Consider the following 20,976-nt stretch of genomic DNA (forward strand, 5'->3'; position numbering starts at 1 on the left):
GAGGGGGGACGTGTTAGCAAGGGAGATTGGGTGAGAGAGAGAGGAATAGGAGAGGGATAGGAACAGTGAGAGGGAAGAGGGAGAGGGAGGGAAAGAGGGTGAGGGAGAGGGAGAGGGAGCAAGAGTGATAGAGAGAGAGAGAGAGAGGGGGTTAGAGGGAGAGAGAGAGAGAGAGAGAGAGAGAGAGAGAGAGAGATGGGAGGAGGGAACAAGGGAGGGAGGCGAGAGGGGAAAAGAGAGGGAGACAGAGGGAGAGGGAGTTAGGGGGGGGGAGAGAGAGATAGAGAGAGACGGGAGGATGAGGGGGAGGTATAGAGAGGAGGGGGGAGAGAGAGAGAGAGGAGAGAGGGAGAGAGAGAGAGAGGGAGAGGGAGAGGGAGAGGGAGAGGGAGAGGAACAGTGAGAGGGAAGAGGGAGAGGGAGGGAGAGAGGGGTACTCCTAGGTGTTAGAAGCCATATTAAATACTTTTAGAGGTACTACAAGTTCTTAACAAGACCCAGATCTCAAAATCTATTATCAAATTGAAGAAGGCACTTTTGTAAGCTAGAAGAAGGATGATCCCATAATAATGGACTCTTTATCATCCCAAGATGTGTTCTCCAATGAATGCTCCCTATCAACCACCCATGAAATTGTCTCCTTTTTTTCGTAGCGATTGATGAGCCCAACTTGAAGATAGGATCCTTAACAATCATGGTCTTCTCCAAAGAGGCACCTAACATGTTGCAACAAAACTATAAACAAGAGTAAATGCCTAAAATTGTGATAGTAGCGTGCTATTTCACCACCCACCTTCAAGTCTATGATTTCTTGTACTACACATAACAAGTTCCACAAACTTTGAATTCTATGATTTTGTGTGTTGCACGTAACAAGTTCCATGCCTTGCACATAACAATTTCCATACTATCTTTTTATTAAGGCATGTTGGAATCTCAATGCACCCCTTGGCATAGTTTTATTTTTCTAAAGGTATCTCCCATCCTCAACCCCTACCCATAAGATTTGAACCTATTACCTAATGAGAAGTAAACCCCACACAAACTTATATATATATATATATATATATATATATATATATATATATATATATATATATATATTTTTTTAATTTATACCACTTCCTCAATGGATAAATTGTTTAAGCATACATCACTTCCCCAATGTATAGATATGCCCACCTAACCAATTCAAATTAATTCAAAACGATCCCAATATTCCTTCACATCAATAGAATAATCAATGATCGAGTCTCATGTTTGTATAGATTTTCTTCCAAATCCATCACATTCAATTTCTTTTGTACCAATAGAGTAGTCACACCGTATTTAATCACTTTGGTTCTTCTTTCCCTTCTCCTTTCTTCCTCATATTGGAATTTGAACCCTGAACATGTCGGATGTAGCCATGATTCACCGTACATGTTTATTATTACATTTCATTGTTCACCAACGTGTGATCGTAGAGTATTAATCAAGTTAATATGAAACTACGAAATATATCATTATACTAAGAATAATTCTAAATTTTGAAAATTATATTTATGTTTATGGTTAATTTTGTTTAAAGGAAAAAATCATGGACAAACAATTTATGGATACTATAAACGTAAAAGTAATATAATAAGATTCATGTGAAGATTTACATTTTATTATTGTTTTAATATCGTATATTATAGAATAGGTTGATATATCATTTTATAACATTAAAAATAAAGTAACAATAAGTTTATATGGCATATAATAGGTAGTGACATAGTGTTTTGTTAAGGCACTCCATGGTGAAAATATTACCACTTTGAAATTTCATGGGCAAAAATCCATCCATGTTAAAGGGTTTTGTAGCATAGGTCAGATGCCCTCGAGAGATATTGAGAACTTACATATCCCTCAGTCATGGCTACTCAAACCAAAGATTAAGGTTGTGATTCATATAAAGATTCACATTACATAACAAACAAAAGGAATAGTGTAATAATAATGCTCTTAGAAATTACAATTAATTTCAAATAAAAAATGACTTATTTTGGTTTATTCATATCTTAAATTAGTGTAGGAAAAATAATTAAATAGATGATATAATATAATAAAAATATCGATGCATTTAGAATTATTTGAAAGTTGCATCTAGGGACAATTTTGAGGGTGAAATGTTTTTCTGGTAGCAAAAATATTGAATATATATATAGCCAATACAATTTCATTTTTTATAATGCTTTTACTATTCTTAAAAGTATATTTAAATTCAATGTTGTATTTATATTATGGTTCATATTAATTATGTATTGAGTGAATTCAATCTAGCAGAAATCTTGTTGCAGAACCATCTCATTTGTAAGAGTATATGGTGAATGAGATGTGGACAAGAAAAAAAAAAACGTATTTAAAATAACATCAATAGAGACTCCTAAAATAATTAACTAACAAGTGAACTAAAAGAATTTGTGTTTATTTATCTAATATTAATGAAATTTATACAATTTGTTAGAATATATCAAGAGGATTCGAAAATGATAAGGTTTTATATTAAAATTCACTTTCAATAAATCAAGGAATTTGTTGTTTGCACAAGAATTACCTATCTTCAAATAAGTTGAACTTCTCATATCGCTTCCCTAATCTAAAATACTAAGCCTAAGAAAAATATAAAGTGAGGAAATATTTGAAGCATAAGTAAACTATAAAGGGATAGCATATGAAAGATTACACTTTGTAACTACATGATTCCAACCTAATAGTCATTAAAATTTTGGTTATTCAACCTTTGTTGTAATATAATAGCTCCTCCAAGAACGAAAAGTTATAATTTGCAATCCATAATGATACTTAATCATTTCTCTCTAAAAATATATGAACCATCATTAATAAAGTGAGATATATTAGTATTAAAAAATAAAAAAAGTACATTTTTGGAAGCTTGAATATTAGAGCTAAAATGATTTATTATTAAACAAAATAATTAATTAATCAAATTTAAAGCTTGTGAGTAATTTTATACTATAATATAGAGCTAAGAAAAATAGAACCTCATTAATTTTGATATGGCAAACTTTAAGGTGGTGGACAAAAAATTCTTGTGACATGAGGTTGTGATTCATAAACCAACTTGCTTCTAATTCTTATCTATTATTCTCTTTTTTACATTGTCCCTTAAATATTTTAACATTACAAAGGTTTAGGAGAAAATGGATTTTCATTACTAGTTTGAAATCTCATGGGAAAAAATCCATCGATGTTAAAGGGTTTTGTAGCATAGGTCAAGTGCCCTCAAGAGATATTGAGAACTTAGATATCCCTCGGTCATGGCTATTCAAACCAAAGATTAAGGGTGTGAGTCATATAAAGATTAACATTACATAACAAACAAAAGGAATAGAGTAATAATAATGATGTTAGAAATTACAATTAATTTCAAATAAAAAATGACTTATTTTGGTTTATTCATATCTTAAATTAGTGTAGGAAAAATAATTAAATAGATGATATAATATAATTAAAAAACCGATACATTTAGAATTATTTGAAAATTGCATCTAGGGACAATTTTGAGGGTGAAATCTTTTTCTCGTAGCAAAAAAATTGAATATATGTGTGTGTGTGTGTGTGTGTGTGTGTGTGTATATATATGTATATATATATATAATAGCCAATACAATTTTGTTTTTTATAATACTTTTACTATTCTTAAAAGTTATATTTAAATTCAATGTTGTATTTATATTATGGTTCATATTCATTATGTATTGAGTGAATTTAATCTAGCAGAAATCTTGTTGCAGAACCATCTCATTTGTAAGAGTATATGGTGAATGAGATACAGACAACAAAAAAAAACTTATTTGAAATAACATCAATAGAGACTCCTAAAATAATTAACTAACAAGTGAACTAAAAGAATTTGTGTATATTTATGTAATAATAATGAAATTTATACAATTTGTTAGAATATATCAAGAGGATTAAAAAATAATAAGGTTTTATATTAAAATTCACTTTCAATAAATCAAGGAATTTGTTGTTTGCACAAGAATTACCTATCTTCAAATAAGTTGAACTTATCATATAGCTTCCCTAATCTAAAATACTAAGCCTAAGAAAAATATAGAGGAAATATTTGAAGCATAAGTAAACTATAAAGAGATAGCTTATGAAAGATTACATTTTGTAAATACATGATTCCAACCTAATAGTTATTAAAATTTTGGTTATTCAACATTTGTTGTAATATAATAGCTCCTCCAAGAACAAAAAGTTATAATTTGCAATCCATAATGATACTTAATCATTCCTCTGTGAAAATATGTGAACCATCATTTTTTTTTTTACAAAATCGGGTACTGATATATTATAAAAACTTCCAGGGACTGAGTCCTATTACATGGATATGAAAAACCAAGGCGTTAAGGATCCAAAACGGGTTCGCAGACCCTTGATCCTTATTGCTACATAAACGGTAACTAAAATGAAAGAGGTAGCGGCTATATTGTCGGATAAAAGAGCCTGCCAGCCAACAAAATTTGCAGTTCATGAGTCCTAGGGGTTCTTCTGATTAACTGAGTCATCCGGGAGAGATTCCTTCCTTGCGCTGGCTCTGGTTGAAGCTTCCGCTTGCATACTTTGGGTGAGTGTCCTGATATAAGCTATAGCTTCCTCTAGGTGGGAGCATCTGTCCTTCAGGGCCTCGATCTCAGCTTTTTGTTTTTCCAGCTTCTTCCTTTTTGATCTGCTGTCCGCCTGATAATCATCTTTGAGGTCGTTGAATCGCTTGATGAATCTGCCAATCATGAAGGTGTGCGCTGTGCAGAGAGTGCACTCACTGTTCGTGATGACATTTTCTAAGGGATTGGTAGCAGGCTCTTAAGCTCCCTGCTGTTCCTGCTGATCCGCCATTTCTCCAAGCTGGGAAAGGAAGCCAAAGTGCTGGTATTGTAGATAGGGGCGGTTTCTGGGGATGGGGGCGAAATAGGGGAAAGACAGAAAGGGGGAATGTAGAGCTTTGCACAAGGAGGGGACCAGAAGGGAGGAACAGGATGACGGAGGAGCAGAAGAAAGAAAGGGGGAGCACTGTGACAACCAAACAAACAACCTGTTAGAAGGAAAAGAAACTCTGTGATTAAAATTGCCTGAGTTTACCGCTGTCGAGGGTCGTGATCCAAGCTCCAGATGACTGCACCCTGCTTCATGAGAGAGATTGTGCTGGGAGGAGGCGCGTACCAGGACCTTCATAATGGTGGAGGATGAGATTATAGAGAGAGCCATGCTGCTATAAATAGAGGAAGAGGGGTGGCTCGAGTGAGTGACCCAGAGCTGATCGGTTCGATTCCTGAGGTGACTGTGAGTCCATGTAGAGATTTTGCCGCGCGCGATGGAGATTTTGGAATGATGTCCGTCTGAGCAAAACCTGAGAATGACGGCGGAGGACGAGTAAAACACAAGATCGGGGCTGGGAGAGGTGACATATACGATCACAGGGGGGAGGATTTGAGAGAGGAGGGACGGAGTGGCGCAGTCGAGGAGATTTGGCAGAGAATGAGGAGATTCAGGAATGAGCAAATTTCGAGAAGGATGGGGTCTGAGGTGGCTCAGAATCTAAGAAAAGGGAGAGGGATAAGAATCTTTGAGGGATTGCTTTATCATAGAAGGAGTCGTTTTCTCTGACTTGGCCTACGGGTCTACTGGCTGCCTTGTTGGCCTGTTCATCAGCCTCCTTGTTGCTGCTCCTTAGCACATGTTTGAGGGTGGCCCCATTTATATCTCTTATGTTGTCGATGATCCTAGATTTGATATTGTTCAGGGCGGTTTTCTTGAAGTCCCTCCCCGAAACCATAGCAGCTATAATAATAGCTGAGTCACCTATTATGAGCGGATTTTGAAGACCAAGTCTCTTCAGAATGGAGGTTCCCAGGAGAAGACTATAGGCCTCGGCCCTATTGTTGGACATTATGCCCAAACCCCACTCGTAAGTCACTATAATTTCGCCTTGATGATCTTTGATGACTCCTCCTACACCTGCCTGGCTCGGGTTGTTTTTTGAGGCCCCATCGAACTGAAGGGAGGGCCTCTTTTGGTTTTGGATCCATTCTCTGATTTCCTCATTCGAGCCTCTTAGCTTCCAATCAATCTCTTTCTGAACTGTACTTGCTACTTTGTGATTCCTTGATTCATGGCTGAATTTTCCCATCCATTCAATTTCCCTTAGGTCCCCAGATTCTTGATCTGATTGGACTATTCCATTAGCACTGATGGTCTCAGAGATGAGGGCAATTGTTTTTGCAAGGGTGCTGGAGATGCTGGGCTTCTTGTTGTTAAAAATGATTTTGTTTCGGGTGTTCCAGATTTGCCAACAAAGGGTTGGAGGGATGCTATTCCACAGTCTTTTGGCAAGGGTTTTGTTTTTCTTGGGGTAGGGATAGCTATTCCCCCAATTTTTTTGAAGGAGGGTGATCTGATTAGGCAATTCTCCTATCCTTAACGGACTGGTAATGATCTTCCAGCAATTTCGGGCAAAGAAGCATTCTAGGAAGAGGTGGTTGCTACTTTCTTCCGCTTCTCTACACAGGCAACATATTGAGGGACCGAGGATGACTTTCTTCCTTAGATTTTCCGTTGTGAGGATTTTTCTTTTAAGGAGGGTGCAATTAAAAATTTTGATCTTTGGAAGGCATTCCGGATTCCAGGCCGCTTTATGAAGAGGCCAATTATTAGTGGCTGTGGCATTTTGGAGGATTTTGTATCCTTCTCTGACTGTGTAGTTTCCGCCATTGGGGTCCCAGACATACTTATCCTCGGACAAACTATTAAGGGGAGCTGACCGTGAGAGATATAGCTTGAGGTCGGCCCATAGTTCCCTTAAATTGTTTGGGAGGGGGAGATGCTTCCAGCCCAGCCACCTGTTTTGGTCCCAAGAGGAAATGTCACATAGGGACTTAAGATTTTTCCCTCCCATCCATAGTTGTAGAGGTCTGAGATTTGGGAGAGCTTCCCTTGCTTCTGAGCCCATTATACGATCAGTCCAGATGTTAATGTCTCTTCCACTGCCCGGAGCTCTTGAGATATGATCTTTGAAATGGGGGAGAGTTTTTTTTATAAGTTTCCAAACTGGGGTGCACTGCCTGTCAACGATAGATTCCGATGGGATGTTGGAGTTGGGGCCATTCAGGTATTTTCTTTTGATTACTTCTATCCACCAGGCGCCTTTTCCGTTGAGAATTCTCCAAATCAACTTGAAACCCATGGCCATGTTGGCTAGTCTTGGGATTCTTATTCCTAGCCCTCGTTTTTCGAAAGGTAAAATAACCTGGTCCCATTTAACAAGACTGAATTTTTTAGAGTCCTGCCTTCCTCCTTGCCACAAGAAGCTCCTGATAATTAATTCCATGTGCTTATGAGTGCTGGCCGGGGCGAGAGTGGTTGCGAACTGATATACGGGGAGAGCTGAGAGGATGGCTTTTATGAGAGTTGTTCTTCCAGCCAGGTTGAGCCAGGACACTCCCCAACTCTGGAGTTTCCCTCTCAGTTTCTCTATTAATTTCACCCAAATTTTAGTTTTGACCGATTCCTTTGCTAACGACAATCCCAGGTACATGAAATGGCTCCAGTTCCTTTGAGCAGGGATGTCCAAGATTGAGGAGATTCTCTGAATAATCTGCCTGGGGACGTTCCAGGTATATATCATGCACTTATTGTTATTGAGCTTTCCTCTAGACACTTGTAGAAAGAAATCTAACGTTTTCTTGAACCTTCTGGCCATTAGACTGGAAGCTCCTCCAATTAGGAGGGTGTCATCAGCGAAGAGAGAGTGGTTTATCCCCTTGGTTCCACGTACTATGCTGATACCTGTGATTTCTTTTTGCCTGCGAAGATTTTCCAGTTGTATGCTTAGCGTTTCGGCCATAATGATGTAGAGGAATGGGGAGAGAAGGCAGCCTTGTCTCAATCCCCTTGAGCTTCTGAAGAAGTTGCTTGGCCTGCCATTAATCATAGGGGTTGTCCAAGGGGATGATATACACTACATGATCCTGCTGATGAAGGTGCTGGATATCCCAAATTTCCCAAGGGTTGCCTTAAGGAATTGATGGTTTACTCTATCAAAGGCGTTTGCCATGTCTAATTTAATAATCATACCCTTTTCCTTTCTATTTATGCTGCTGTGAATTTCCTCTTGGATAAGGATAACGTTGTCCGTGATTTGTCTTCTGGGGACGAAACCTCCTTGATTCTTAAAGATGAGGGAGGGGAGGAGCTTTTTTAACCTGTTGGCTAGAATTTTGGTGATAATTTTATAGGAGACATTGCACAGGGAGATTGGGCGGAATCGATCGAAGGATTGGGGGTTGGGATCCTTGGGGATAAGGGCTAAGTGAGAATATTTGATGTTGTTCCCCATTTTGCACTTTGAGAAGAAATTCTTTACCATTCTAATGAAGTATTTCTTGATGGTTTCCCAGTGATTTCTGTAGAATGCCACTGTGAACCCATCTAGGCCCGGTGCCTTGTCCTACGCCATGCTAAAGATCGACCCCTCAATTTCCTCTGTCGTTACCTCTTGGTCCAGCTCGTTGTTTTGGTCTGCTGAGATTTTATTTTCGATTAGTCTAAGGAATTCCGTATTATCGTTGGGCTGCGTGTCTGCGGATAGGAGGGCGCAGAAGTGTCTGGACGCAGCCTCTTTTATTTCCTCTTGATCTCTGAGCTCTCTTCCATCAATCATGATTCTCTCTATATGGTTCCCTGCCCGCCTGAGTTTTAGACTGTTGTGAAAAAAGGAAGTGTTTTTGTCTCCTGCTTTGAGCCAAAGGCAGCGAGACTTTTGTCTCTCCTCTTTTTCTTCCATCCTGTTCTGCTTATACAATTCTTTGTACATTTCATTCTCTTTGGCCTGATCTTCCTCTATATACTGGATTCGCTCCTTTTCCTGACTCCATTGTTCAAGCTGCGATTGGAGATCAGTTCTTTTTTTACTTTCCTCTGCAGCGTGGTTTCTTGCCCATCGTTTGATAGCAGTCCTGAGGGATTTGAGCTTAGCTTCCCAAATATAATGGGGCGAGCCAATAATTTCTTTTTCCCACTGCTCCTTGATCAAGTTTCGGAATTCTTCTTTGCTGTCCCATGCCTTGTTGTATTTAAAGGGGAGAGGCCCCATGTTCTTTCCTTTGTCTAAAGTCAGAGCCACAGGTTTATGATCTGAAATATATCCTTGAATGATTTTGCTTTGGATATTTGAAAATCTTGCCACTGTTCTTTCTTGAGCGAGGATTCGATCTAATCTCTCTTTTATATTGTTGTTGTCGGTTCTTTTATTGCTCCAGGTGAATCTCCCGTTGTGCAGAGGAATATCCACTAGATTATGGGTTTGGATTATTGCTTCTAGTGTGTCTCTTGAGGGATCAACATAGTAGTTTCCTCCCAATTTCTCGTCAGCATTCCTTATAAGGTTTAAGTCGCCTCCAAGGAAAATGTTCCTTCCCTGTACTGTCATGAGGTCTGCTGTTATTGATTCCCAGCACGAAGCTTTGTCCCTATAATGGTTAGGAGCGTATATGTTGTATATAGAGTATTCATCTTTTGAGGCTTTGTTCTACATGTCTGTTCTTATCCACCAGTTGTAAGACTTTTTCTCTTTGAGTTCCCATTTTCTTTTGTCCCACAGTGTTCCTATGCCTCCTGAGGCGCCAGCTGCACTTGTTGCTACGCCTGCATAGCTTTTGCTTCTTTTTATGTGATTTTGGAATTCTTGTTCCGTGATTTTGGTCTCCTGAAGTAGGAGAAGGTCTGGATGTTCAGAGATCCCGGATTGCATTTGTTTTTAGGGAGGAGACCATCCCCCTACAATTCCAGGAGATCAAAATCATCATTTACCTTGTTTGGTATTTTCCCCGCTTTTCTCTTTCATTTTTTCTCCGCTTCCTTTTGATTTATCTAGAAATGTGTCCATTGGTTGCTGCATTCCGGTGGCCATTTCTTTTGCAGCGTTTTCATCTCTAATCTCTTTATTAGACTTTCTTCCAACTTTTCTGGGGGGATCTGTGGAGAGGTTGTTTTCCTTTGATTTATTTCTGGTTAAGCTTCTTTCCACTGTTGGGGGAGGAGAGGGCTGGGGGAGGGAGATAGGGGAGGAGATAATGATGGCGGTACCTCGAGGGGAAGGGGGGGGATGGAGGGTCCTCTGCGGACATGGTTTCAAAGGGGTTGGAGGAGGAGGGGAAAGAGGGGGCAGAGCCAGAGGGATGAGAAGGAAGGGAGGGGTTTTCAAGGGGAACATTTGAGCTTGGGCCTGGAGGGGGGTTTGATTTTTTATTTTTGACGTGTTCCCAAGCTCCCTCGGGGGTTTCGACATTGCCTTCAGGAACATTTATTTTAGATTTGCTACATCTATTGGCGAAATGCCCATATTCATGACATACCTTGCACTTGAAGGGTAGCTGCTCGTAGTCCACTTGCTGAATGTGCATCCACTGATCGACTTTGAGTTTGATTGCTTCCGGCAGTCCTTTCCCCAGATCTACTTCAACACAGATCCTCGCGTATGCATGCATGTTCTCCTTTGGTTCAGATCTATCAATGTATTTTCCAACTGCGTTCCCTATGGCTTTGACTGACTCATCCCCCCAGCAATGAAGCGGCTAGTGGGGCAGACGGACCCAGATGGGGACAACGTTGGGGACATCCATTTCTGGGTCAAAGTCTGGAGTCCATCTGTTTAAGTAAAGACCCCGGGAGTCCATGAAATAGGGGCCGTTTCTGAAGATGAGGTTCCTGTCCTCCTTTGATTTGAATAGAAAGGTGTAAAATCCTCTGCCGCAAAACCTGATTGTTATTTTCCCTTGCACCATTGAGTTCCAGTTTCTCTCGACCCATCTCTGAACTGATCTTGGGGAGGGCCAAAGTCCCGTGAACTGGCCGACCAAGCCTCTTTCTGCTAAGGAGATTGCTACTCTCCTCGAGAGGGAAGGAGGAAGAGATACTTCTGGTATTTCAACTAATTTCTTGATGAACTTGGAGGCTGTAGGACGGATTTTTCCCACTGCACTCTCGGGAATGAGAGAGGCAAACATTTTCTCAAAGTCTTCTGGATCCTGAGGTGGGGGATCGATTTCTGCCATTGGAGAGTCAGATCGCTGGGAAAACCTCGAGAGGGCAATCGGGGAAGGCCCCGGTGTTGGGAGAGGCCAGGAGGCCCAGGAGCAAAGAAGGGGAGGCCAGCAGATGAGGGGCGCGAGCCTAGCAGCAGCGCTGCCAGGCGCAGAGGCTCGGAAGCAGGGTCAGGGGTTCTAGGTCGCGCGCAGGACCTTCGATCGCCAGAGCATCCTTCGATCCATTAACATCCCTTAGTATCTCAATAATCAATATTCTTAATGACTAAGAAAATATCTAATTCAAATGAAAATATGCATATTTCATTTTTCCATGAACCATCATTATAAAGTGAGATGTATTAGTATTAAAAAATAAAAAATTACATTTTTGGAAGCTTGAATATTAGAGATAAAATGATTTATTATTAAACAAAATAATTAATCAAATTTAAAGCTTGTGAGTAATTTTATACTATAGTACAGAGCTAAGAAAAATAGAACCCATTAATTTTGATATGGCCAACTTTAAGGTGGTGGAGAGAAAATTCTTGTGACATGAGGTTGTGATTCATAAACCCACTTTCTTCTCATTATTATCTATTATTCTTTTTTTTACATTGTCCCTTCAATATTTGAACCTTACAAAGGTTTAGGAGAAAATGGATTTTCATAAAGTGATTTTTATTAGAAATTATTCGTTTATATTCCTCTATATCAATATTTTTATGTGAACTATTTTGTATTTTTTGAATCTAACTATGTGGGAAAAATATGTGCTTAAATTCATCTATATGTTGTTACAAACGGGAAAAAGATGTATTATTAAACCCTTTATCTTTCAGATATGTCTTGGTAGAAAAACATATCTTAGAAAACCTCTAATAAGTTACATCTTTGTGAAGCCTAGAATGCTTCCACAAAATCCTCTTCTAGTTTGTGGAGAAACAAGAAGTTTGAGTTGGAATGCTTGCATAAGTGTCTTCATAATTTTCATGAACAATAAAGGTGGTATGATGATACTTCCACCTTGTGTTTCATGCCATCATAATGCCAAGTTTTTTTCTAGGGTAGGGACAACTATACATCCGATGATATGTGTTCTTCAATGAAAGGAAAGAGGTTTCAAAGATAAACATTCCTCCTCCACTAGCTCTTGGAAAATATATTATTTATTAATAAACATGAGCTTTCTATCTTTTGTTCTCCCATATCCTTGAGCTTTTTTCTTTTTTGCCCTATGTTAAATAAGGGTTAAGGGACTATTTTTTTCCCAAGAGTAATGAAGATTTTTTTTGAATTTGTTTGTTGTTGGGGGAGTATGGGTAATAAATAATGCTCTTTAGAAAACTAACTACCATATTTGACCTTGAAAGATAGGAATTTGTTGTACCCATTTGGGTCATTTTACCTTAAAAAGAAGCATGAATCCCCTATTATGTAGGTCCTTGTGGGAAATAAGGATTGAACACATTATATGTGAAGGTGATCATCCCTAATTGAAAAACCCTACTAAAACGTTTCCTAACTGTTGAGTCATCAAATAAAAGAAAAGGGAAAAAAAATAAGAATTATGAAACTTGATGTTTTGTTTATAAATTTTATAAAAATATATAAACTATTTTTTATTATTTTTTTATTTTTCAACTATTTATTTTTTTATTTTATTAAATTAAGACAATAATAATATATTGTTAAACAATTATAATAATAATTATTTCATTATTCATTAGTATTTTATAAATTATTGAAATATTATATATATATATATATATATATATATATATATATATATATATATATATATACTTAAATTTAAAGAATGGAAATTTCTTAAGATGTCATGTACCTCTTAATTTAAGGAAGAAACTCAAGAACCAAAGAAGTTGATTTTTATTCCACACGGTTGATGGAAGAAATATAAGAAATATAGAATAATGTTTTAACAATTTGTTTTCTTTTTTCTATTAAATTATAATTATAATAATGATATAAATACTAAATAATTATTTAATCGATTATTTTTATTAAATTTTTTAAAAATGAATTAAAAATCGAATAAAAATAAAAATATACTTTAATAGAATAACAATTAAAATATTAGAATGAAAACAAAAATATATTAATTTGGTTAATGTGATGACCCCAGGAGAATGTAAATATTTAAATTTCATTACGGTAAAAGACTGAAGTAAAAATGACATTGCAATACTATCTTATTATTTTGTTTTAAAAGAAAAGGATCTTATGAGTATTTCTTTTATTTTTCAAATGCATTGAAAAGGTTTAATAAAGAATACTCATGATTGTGTTGGCAACTCCTGGGAGGGAGTTGGCAAGAAAAGTCGGTTATTGGAACTGACTTTAACCACCCTCCCTAACTGGAAAAGTTCCCAGGGAAAAGGGAGGGGGGGTTGGCAAAAATCTGTGCTGTAGAGACAGGCAGAGAATAGAAAAAAAAACAAGTGATTGAAAGACTAAGTTTGGTAAGGACCAGATAGTCAAGCACACAGTGCAACCTTGATGAGGATAGAGATCCGGCAAGAAGGAGCTAGGGGGGATACTCTGGTCTCGAAAGACGAGTCTCATGGATGGGAGGTAAATCGATATGCATGAATTTGCAGGTGACCTACTAAGGACTTAAGGCTGGCAGAGACCAGGTATGTAAGACTGAACTCTTAAATTACTTTCTGCAAATACCTGTAAATCATTTGTGTTAAACCACGTAAGTACTTGTATGACTCATATGTATCTCTTATTTGTTTTGGGGGATTACCACTGCTACTGTCTGATGATGCTAGAGTGGGACAAAAACCCAAGCATATAAGCCTAGGAATTGGCGTCCTGCTTCCGGACAGAACCTAAGCGTGTAAACTTAGGAACCCGTATCCTGGGTTTGGACAGGGACCAAGCAGAGTAGTTTGAGGGTCTCGCTGTCATGGTAACCCGAGCATATGGTAAATGAAAGTCGGTGGTAATAGAGAGGCTAGCGACCCTAACTTCCCGAACAGATAAACGGGGAAGAGAGTTGGCCAAATAAAGAGATTAAGGGTTATATGTATATCTATGCAAAGCGATAAAACCATAACCTCGACATATTTCCGGCCGACATAATACCTCTTTCGAGCTTAGCTTATAAACTTGGAAAACAAACATGTAAATATATATAGCATATAAAAGAAAGCATAAACATTTGCATCGGGTAACCCCTGTGATGCGGGCTGACCCTGTCTCATAAATCTCACTTTGAATCCATGAACATAATATGTTACAGAATATATTACAAAATATATATCACAGGAAGAAAAGAATGTAACATAACTAAAGCAACGTAACCCCTGTGGTGCGGGTTAGCCCTGCGGCCAAGAATATTGTTAAAAGAAATATTTAACACTGCAAACCACTTGAGAACCTCAGAGCACATGTAAATCTGCTAACTCAGAGCGAGAGAACCGGAATCTAAGCATGTTAACAAACAGAACTGTGAAATTAAAGCCAAGCCGTGTTCGGCTATCAACTCGGTTTTGATGCACAATAATAGCAGAAAACCGAGTTATGAAACAAGTAACCATTATGGCTCTTGGCAAGAGCAAATCTCGGGCTAGTTCCTTTCCAGAGAAAACACAGGTCCAGGTAACTGAGCCATTTACTCCACCCAAGGACAGTCGTGGAACAAAACTAAACAATAACGGGAGATTCCGAATATCCACGGCAATATGAATATGTATAAAACCTCTACCATAATCAAATAACCATAACGCAAATATTAACCGAGTTGTGTTGCAAGATTAATCAGCATCAGGTCGATAGAACCCATGCCACCCTTAATATAAAAAGAGAACTCGTAGCTGAACATAACACAGAACCAGATATATATATATATATATGTTGCCAAAACTCAGACAAACCGCACGGCGGTAATCATTCATACAAATGAAGCAAAAGGGCCCGTGCCCATCAATTGTATGCACTAGGCCGTGGCCTGAAACAATGTTAGAATACAAATAGTAAACAATAAACAATGCAAATCATATTGAACGAAGGATGCGAACACAGTCCCCAAAAGTTCCATCGACTTCCAACCTCAATATCGAACGCGCTAGGGTTGAGGGAACCCATAGCCGGCACCACAAGGTCTCGGAATAAGGCAGAGGAGGGCCTTCCGTAGCCACCTGCGACCAACCACAGCAGGGTTAGGTGGGCTACGGTGCGGTGTAAGAGAAACCCTCTGCCGGCAGGCCAAACAAAGAAAGAGAAATTGAACCTCATTCAAATCTGCGCACCTTAGGTCTGTGAAGAACACAATCATCGCGAGACCGAAAGCACCATAGCCTCGAAGAGGAAGGGGCTCCTCATCCACATCGAACCCAAAGTGAGATCCACTGCATGCACACCAGCGGCAAGGGCCATTAGTATCGTTCAAGTGGAATACATTGTGCGACTTGAAAACAAGGAAACATCACAATGCATAGCATGAAACCAGAAGAGATGAAGGCGGTGGGATACCACCTGTGTCTTACCTCAACAGTTCGGCAGAATGTATATGGTGAGAAGTGCGGGAGTTCGGCGTCCGGATACATGCTCGGCGGAGAAATGTTCGCTCGGCACATTGAGAGTTTCTCAGAGACTACAGCAAGGTGGCGCGGAGGATGGTAGAGAGTTGCCAAAGCTCACAATAAGCCGAACAATCGAGAAGATCAACCTTATACCGCCATTACCCGGAGAGGGACACCTGGGGGCGTCTCAGCCCTTGGATTTACTTCGAGTCATTGACACCGTTGGAATAAGGCGGCAAAGGGGTAGCCGAAAGGGTTAATGTCAACCCATCTCCCCTTCACGTGAACGGATTAGGCGGAATGAATGCGGAGTACACCTGTTATTGCAGAAACGGCGGCGGCAACACTTGGGCTGCTAAATTGGCAACGTCGAGGCACATATGGAGACTTGCCTCGAATTAATCAAACATTCCAAAAATCATCCAAACAACCTTAGTCCTCATCGGTCATAAGGTGTGCAGCATAAAGGTTCACGCACTATGAATCAATTAGCCTACAGTGAAGATTGCACCATAATATTTATTTGCGCATTCATATATAAACATATGTGTAGCCATACACGAGTCCATGTGTAATTAAGTCAGCGATATATATATTCATTGCATAATTATATATGTAAATCATACGCATAATCATGCGAAGTCAAGTCAACAAGGGTAAGGTGTTATTACCAGACCATATATATATGTATGTAAAAGAATTTTTTTTTATGTAGACACGGGTATGTGACAAATTGGTATCAGAGCAGAGGTTCCCATACTGTGACCTCTGGGAACGAGCCTAACCTGCTAAATGGGAGGTGATCATAGTGTTGTATTTTTTGTAGCTAAACTGTGTAAGTAACTTATAGTGCTAATATTTCCTTAATTTTATACCAGGAAAGAAGAAAGAAGAGCAACAGAAGACACTAGATAGTAACAGCCAGTATGCAGAGAGCTAGCGGCGCCCCGCACAGGTCCCCAGCAGAACAGGGACCTGCAACCAATCCTAGAGATAATCCAGAGCTGTGGGTACAGCTTGGTGAGGAAACACGGAGCACGAACCTGGCTATATTGGAGACAGTCCAGGACTTGAAAAATGAGATGGCCCGGTTGCGGGAGGATAATGCGCGATTGACAATGGAGCAAGAAAGAATTTTGAAAAGTCTGTCTGAAAGGCAGAACCCACCGCTGGCCAATCCTAGTGCAGAACAGCAGAGGATGACGGAGGAACAACATGATCAAGTGGAACCTGAAAGTTCGGCAGAAGGTGAGGATCGATCTGGCAATGCATCCGAGCTGCAGACCTCAAAACGTCAAAGGGTAGAACTCCAAGGAGAATTTCGGAAAATCAAACCCCCACACTTCGATGGAGAACAAGAGGAGGTGGTTGAAGCATGGTTAATTAATATGAACAAATATTTCCAGCTATATGAGTACGACCATAATTTGAAGGCGCGATTGGCTATCTACCAGCTGCAAGGGAAGGCAACCCTGTGGTGGGAGGAAGTCAAAATTGTTAAAGGTGTAAGTGAACGAACCATAACGTGGGAAAGTTTCAGAAGTATTTTAAAGAGAGATACTTGACGGAGCGCTTTTATGATGAAAAGGCGAAGGAGTTCCATGATCTGCGATTAGTACATTAGACCATGGATGAGTTTATTAATCGTTTTACTTCCCTGCTTCATTATGTGCCTTACCTGAAGGAAGAAAAGGCCAAAGTGCAAAGATTTGTTAGCAGTTTACCCATGTATATGAGAGAAAGGATTGAATTTGACAATCCTAGAACAATGGATGAAGCTATTCGCAAGGCCAGAATCTGTTATCAGCAGAACAAACAGAAAGGAGACATTTCCAATAAGAAATAGGGTGAGAAAAAGAATAGCAAAACTGTTGGAAACAGTAAAGGAGGTCGAGGAAGCGGAGTTAAAAGAAGTAGTAAAGGGCAGAACAATAGAGTACCACCCAGAGGTTCGTTCAGAACTAAGACAATCGGCGAAACCAGAATGGGTGAGCAATCTGCCAAGCTGGACAATGAAGGAATAACCAGACCTCCAGTGCAGTGCTGGGGTTGTGGCGGACCGCATTACATCAAGAACTGCCCGCAATGGAAGGGTAGTGATCAGATATCCCAGATTCATGAGGCGTCAACTGTCGGCGATGTGGGACGAAGTGTGCCAAGGATAAATGCAGCCCTCAACGATCGCCAGGCGGAATACCAGCCCACCATGGTCGAATTTGAAGGTAAAATCTCAGACTTTTCAATCACTGTTCTAATAGATCCAGGAGCTACCTTAAGTTATATTAGCCCAAAGATAGTTGAACAGTGTAAATTACAACCTAAAAAATTTAGGAACCCTTGGCTGGTACAACTAGCTACGGGGGCTAAAAGGCGAGTAATGGCAAAGATTAATAACTGTCCCCTAACAATAGCAGGACAGCCAGTGGTAGTAGATCTGAATATGCTTCCACTTGGCTCATATGATGTCCTAATCGGAATGGACTGGCTGGAAAAGCATTGGGCAATAGTGAACTGCAAGACGAAAATCATTCGATACAAGGATGATTTTGGAAAAGAACAAGAGATGCAAGGGATTAAGCGACCAGTTCAGGTCTGACCAATCACCGCATCCCAGCTAGCAAAGTGCATCAGAAAACGGTGCCAGATATATGCCATTCAGGTGGGATATGCAGAAACCAAGGATAAAACGGCCGCACTGGACAATATTCCGGTGATAAAAGAATTCGCAGATGTGTTCCCGGAAGAGATCCCGGGGTTACCTCCTAAAAGAGATATTGACTTCACCATTGAATTGCTACCGGGGGCTGCCCCAGTTTCGCGGGCACCTTACAGAATGAGTGTACCTGAGTTAACCGAATTGAAAATGCAATTACAGGAATTGCTAGACAAAAATTACATCCGTCCTAGTGTGTCTCCATGGGGAGCTCCAGTGCTATTCGTCCAGAAGAAAGAAGGAACCCTCCGTATGTGTATTGATTACCGACAGTTAAACAAACTCACAATAAAAAACAAGTACCCCTTACCCTGGATCGATGAGCTTTTTGATCAAGTCAAAGGGGCAACGGTATTTTCTAAGATTGATTTGCGATCTGGTTACCATCGGATCAGAATTAAAGAGGAGGATATCGCAAAAAGATCTTTCAGAACCCAGTATGGACACTACGAATTTGTAGTGTTACCTTTCGGGTTGACTAATGCACCTGCCACCTTCATGTGCTTAATGAATAGTGTGTTCCATCAATTTCTAGACAAATTTGTGTTGATATTTATTGATGATATTTTGATTTATTCTCGTTCAAAGGAGGAGCACGAGGAACACCTTTGATTGGTACTGCAAACTCTTAGAGAGCATCAGTTGTATGCGAAACTCAACAAGTGTGACTTCTACAAAGAAGAGATTCATTATTTTGGCCATGTAATTACAAAGAAAGGGATTGCAGTGGACCCTGAGAAAATAAAGACCATAATGGATTGGCCTGTACCTAAGGATGTGGCGGATATCAGGTCCTTCATGGGACTGGCCGGCTATTATAGAAGATTCGTGGAAGGCTTCTCAAGGGTAGCATATCCTATCACTTCCTTGCAGAAGAAAGGAAGAACATTCAAATGGACCCCGGAATGTCAGCAAAGCTTTGAACGACTTAAGCATTTGCTCACCTCTGCTCCCATCTTGAGTATAGCCGATCCTGATAAGGATTATGTGGTATGTACCGATGCAAGTCGGGAAGGCGTGGGCGGTGTGTTAATGCAAGAAGGAAAAGTGATCGCCTATGAGTCGAGAAAGTTGAAGGAGCATGAGCAGAAATATTCTGCCTACGACTTAGAATTGGCAGCCGTCATACATGCACTTAAAATGTGGCGGCATTATCTACTAGGAAGGAAATTTCTGTTGTTAACAGACCATCATAGCTTGACAAACTATTTCAGTCAGCCCACCCTGAGTGCAAGGTAAGCCCGTTGGGCAGATTTCTTAAGTGGATTCGATTTCGACATTAAACATCTGAAAGGAAAGGAAAACCGCGTGGCTGACACACTGAGTCGAAAGGTGCAATGCTTATATCAAGTTACGCTCAGTAAATGGAAGAATTCCTTGCAATAAATGATAAGAACAGCAGCAGACCAAGATGCAATATATCAGCAAATGAAACAACAAATACCACTTTCCAGCAAGGAAATTCAGCAGGGGTATGAAGTAGGTGAGGATGGAATGCTCCTCTACAAAAAGAGGTTGTTTGTACCTAACGACAACAATCTTAAAAATATGATTTTGGATGAATTTCATACCAGCCACTACGCAGGTCATCCTGGATACCAGAAGATGCTTACTGCGCTTCGAAGGGAATACTATTGGCCTGGTATGAAAAAGCACGTGGCTGAGTATTTAGCGCGGTGTTTGGAATGTCAGCAGATTAAGGCAGAACAACTACATCCAGCAGGGTTATTGCAGCCCTTGCCCATTCCGGAATGGAAATGGGAGATCATATCCATGGATTTCATAACTGGACTACCTAGAACAAGGAGGAATACTTACTCTATTATGGTTGTAGTAGACAAGCTAAGTAAGGCAGCACACTTTCTACCCATGCAGTCTACCTACAAAGCAATACAGATTGCACACATTTTTATGAAAAACGTGTTCAAACTGCATGGGCTTCCAAAGACGATAATATCAGACCGAGATGTAAAATTTACATCTACCTTTTGGAAACCATTGTTTACAGAACTGGGTACGCAGCTGAATTTCAGTACAGCTTACCATCCCCAGACTGACGGACAGACAAAACGAGTAAATCAGATTGTTGAGGACATGTTGAGAGCATGTGTCATGCAAAAACCAACGCAATGGGAGGATTATTTACACTTGGTAGAGTTCGCGTACAACAACGGATACGACACCTCGATCTAGATGTCTCCATTTGAAGTTTTGTACGGACGGAAATGTCGTACGCCCTCAAGCTGGAGTGGGCCGGAAGATAAATTAAGGTTGGGGCTAGAAATGCTCAAGGAAATGGAGGACATGGTAAAAAGAGTACGGTCTGATTTAAAGGCTGCCCAAGATCGGCAAAAGAATTTTGCAGATCGGAAGCGTAGGCTCAAAGAGTATCAGGTGGGTGACCATGTTTATGTAAGAATACAAGCCCAGAAAAGTACCTTGCAATGGAGTGGTTGCGCTAAACTCGCACCCCGCTATTTTGGACCTTTTCAGGTCTTAGCAAGGGTTGGGTCGGTAGCCTACCAGCTTGCTTTGCCAAGCCATATTAGAATTCATAATGTATTCCATGTTTCCATGCTTAAAAAATACATTTACGACCCTAAGCATGTGATCAAATGGCAAGACATACGGGTAA

The 20,976-nt window shown here is 39.8% G+C and overlaps 2 protein-coding genes across 2 annotated transcripts; one reads left to right on the forward strand and one right to left on the reverse strand.

Moving 5' to 3' along the window:
- Positions 1-8,497: 8,497 nt before the first annotated feature.
- LOC149249336 (uncharacterized) lies at positions 8,498-9,478 on the reverse strand. Its single transcript, XM_089452717.1, has one exon. It carries the CDS (start codon positions 9,476-9,478, stop codon positions 8,498-8,500), a length of 981 nt encoding a protein of 326 aa, XP_089308843.1.
- An 8,134-nt stretch (positions 9,479-17,612) lies between these two features.
- On the forward strand, positions 17,613-20,534 carry LOC149249337 (uncharacterized). Its single transcript, XM_089452720.1, has 5 exons — positions 17,613-17,850; positions 18,043-18,218; positions 18,288-18,692; positions 19,116-19,365; positions 20,350-20,534. Exons 1-5 carry the CDS (start codon positions 17,613-17,615, stop codon positions 20,532-20,534), a joined length of 1,254 nt encoding a protein of 417 aa, XP_089308846.1.
- The last annotated feature ends 442 nt before the right edge of the window (positions 20,535-20,976 follow it).

This window comes from Pinus tabuliformis, chromosome 7, assembly GCF_031772625.1.
Source record: "Pinus tabuliformis cultivar Carrire ecotype Pingquan chromosome 7, CPIR1, whole genome shotgun sequence".
Lineage (NCBI taxonomy): Eukaryota > Viridiplantae > Streptophyta > Pinopsida > Pinales > Pinaceae > Pinus > Pinus tabuliformis.

Bases quoted from the DNA above. Each gene is read 5' to 3' on its own strand.
- LOC149249336 (XM_089452717.1), bottom strand. From the start codon at position 9,478: ATGACAGTACAGGGAAGGAACATTTTCCTTGGAGGCGACTTAAACCTT.
- LOC149249337 (XM_089452720.1), top strand. From the start codon at position 17,613: ATGGGTGAGCAATCTGCCAAGCTGGACAATGAAGGAATAACCAGACCT. The intron at 18,693-19,115 runs GTATTTTCTAAG...CCTGTACCTAAG, and splicing joins ATCAAGTCAAAGGGGCAACG to GATGTGGCGGATATCAGGTC. The intron at 19,366-20,349 runs GTGTGTTAATGC...CATTGTTTACAG, and splicing joins AAGTCGGGAAGGCGTGGGCG to AACTGGGTACGCAGCTGAAT.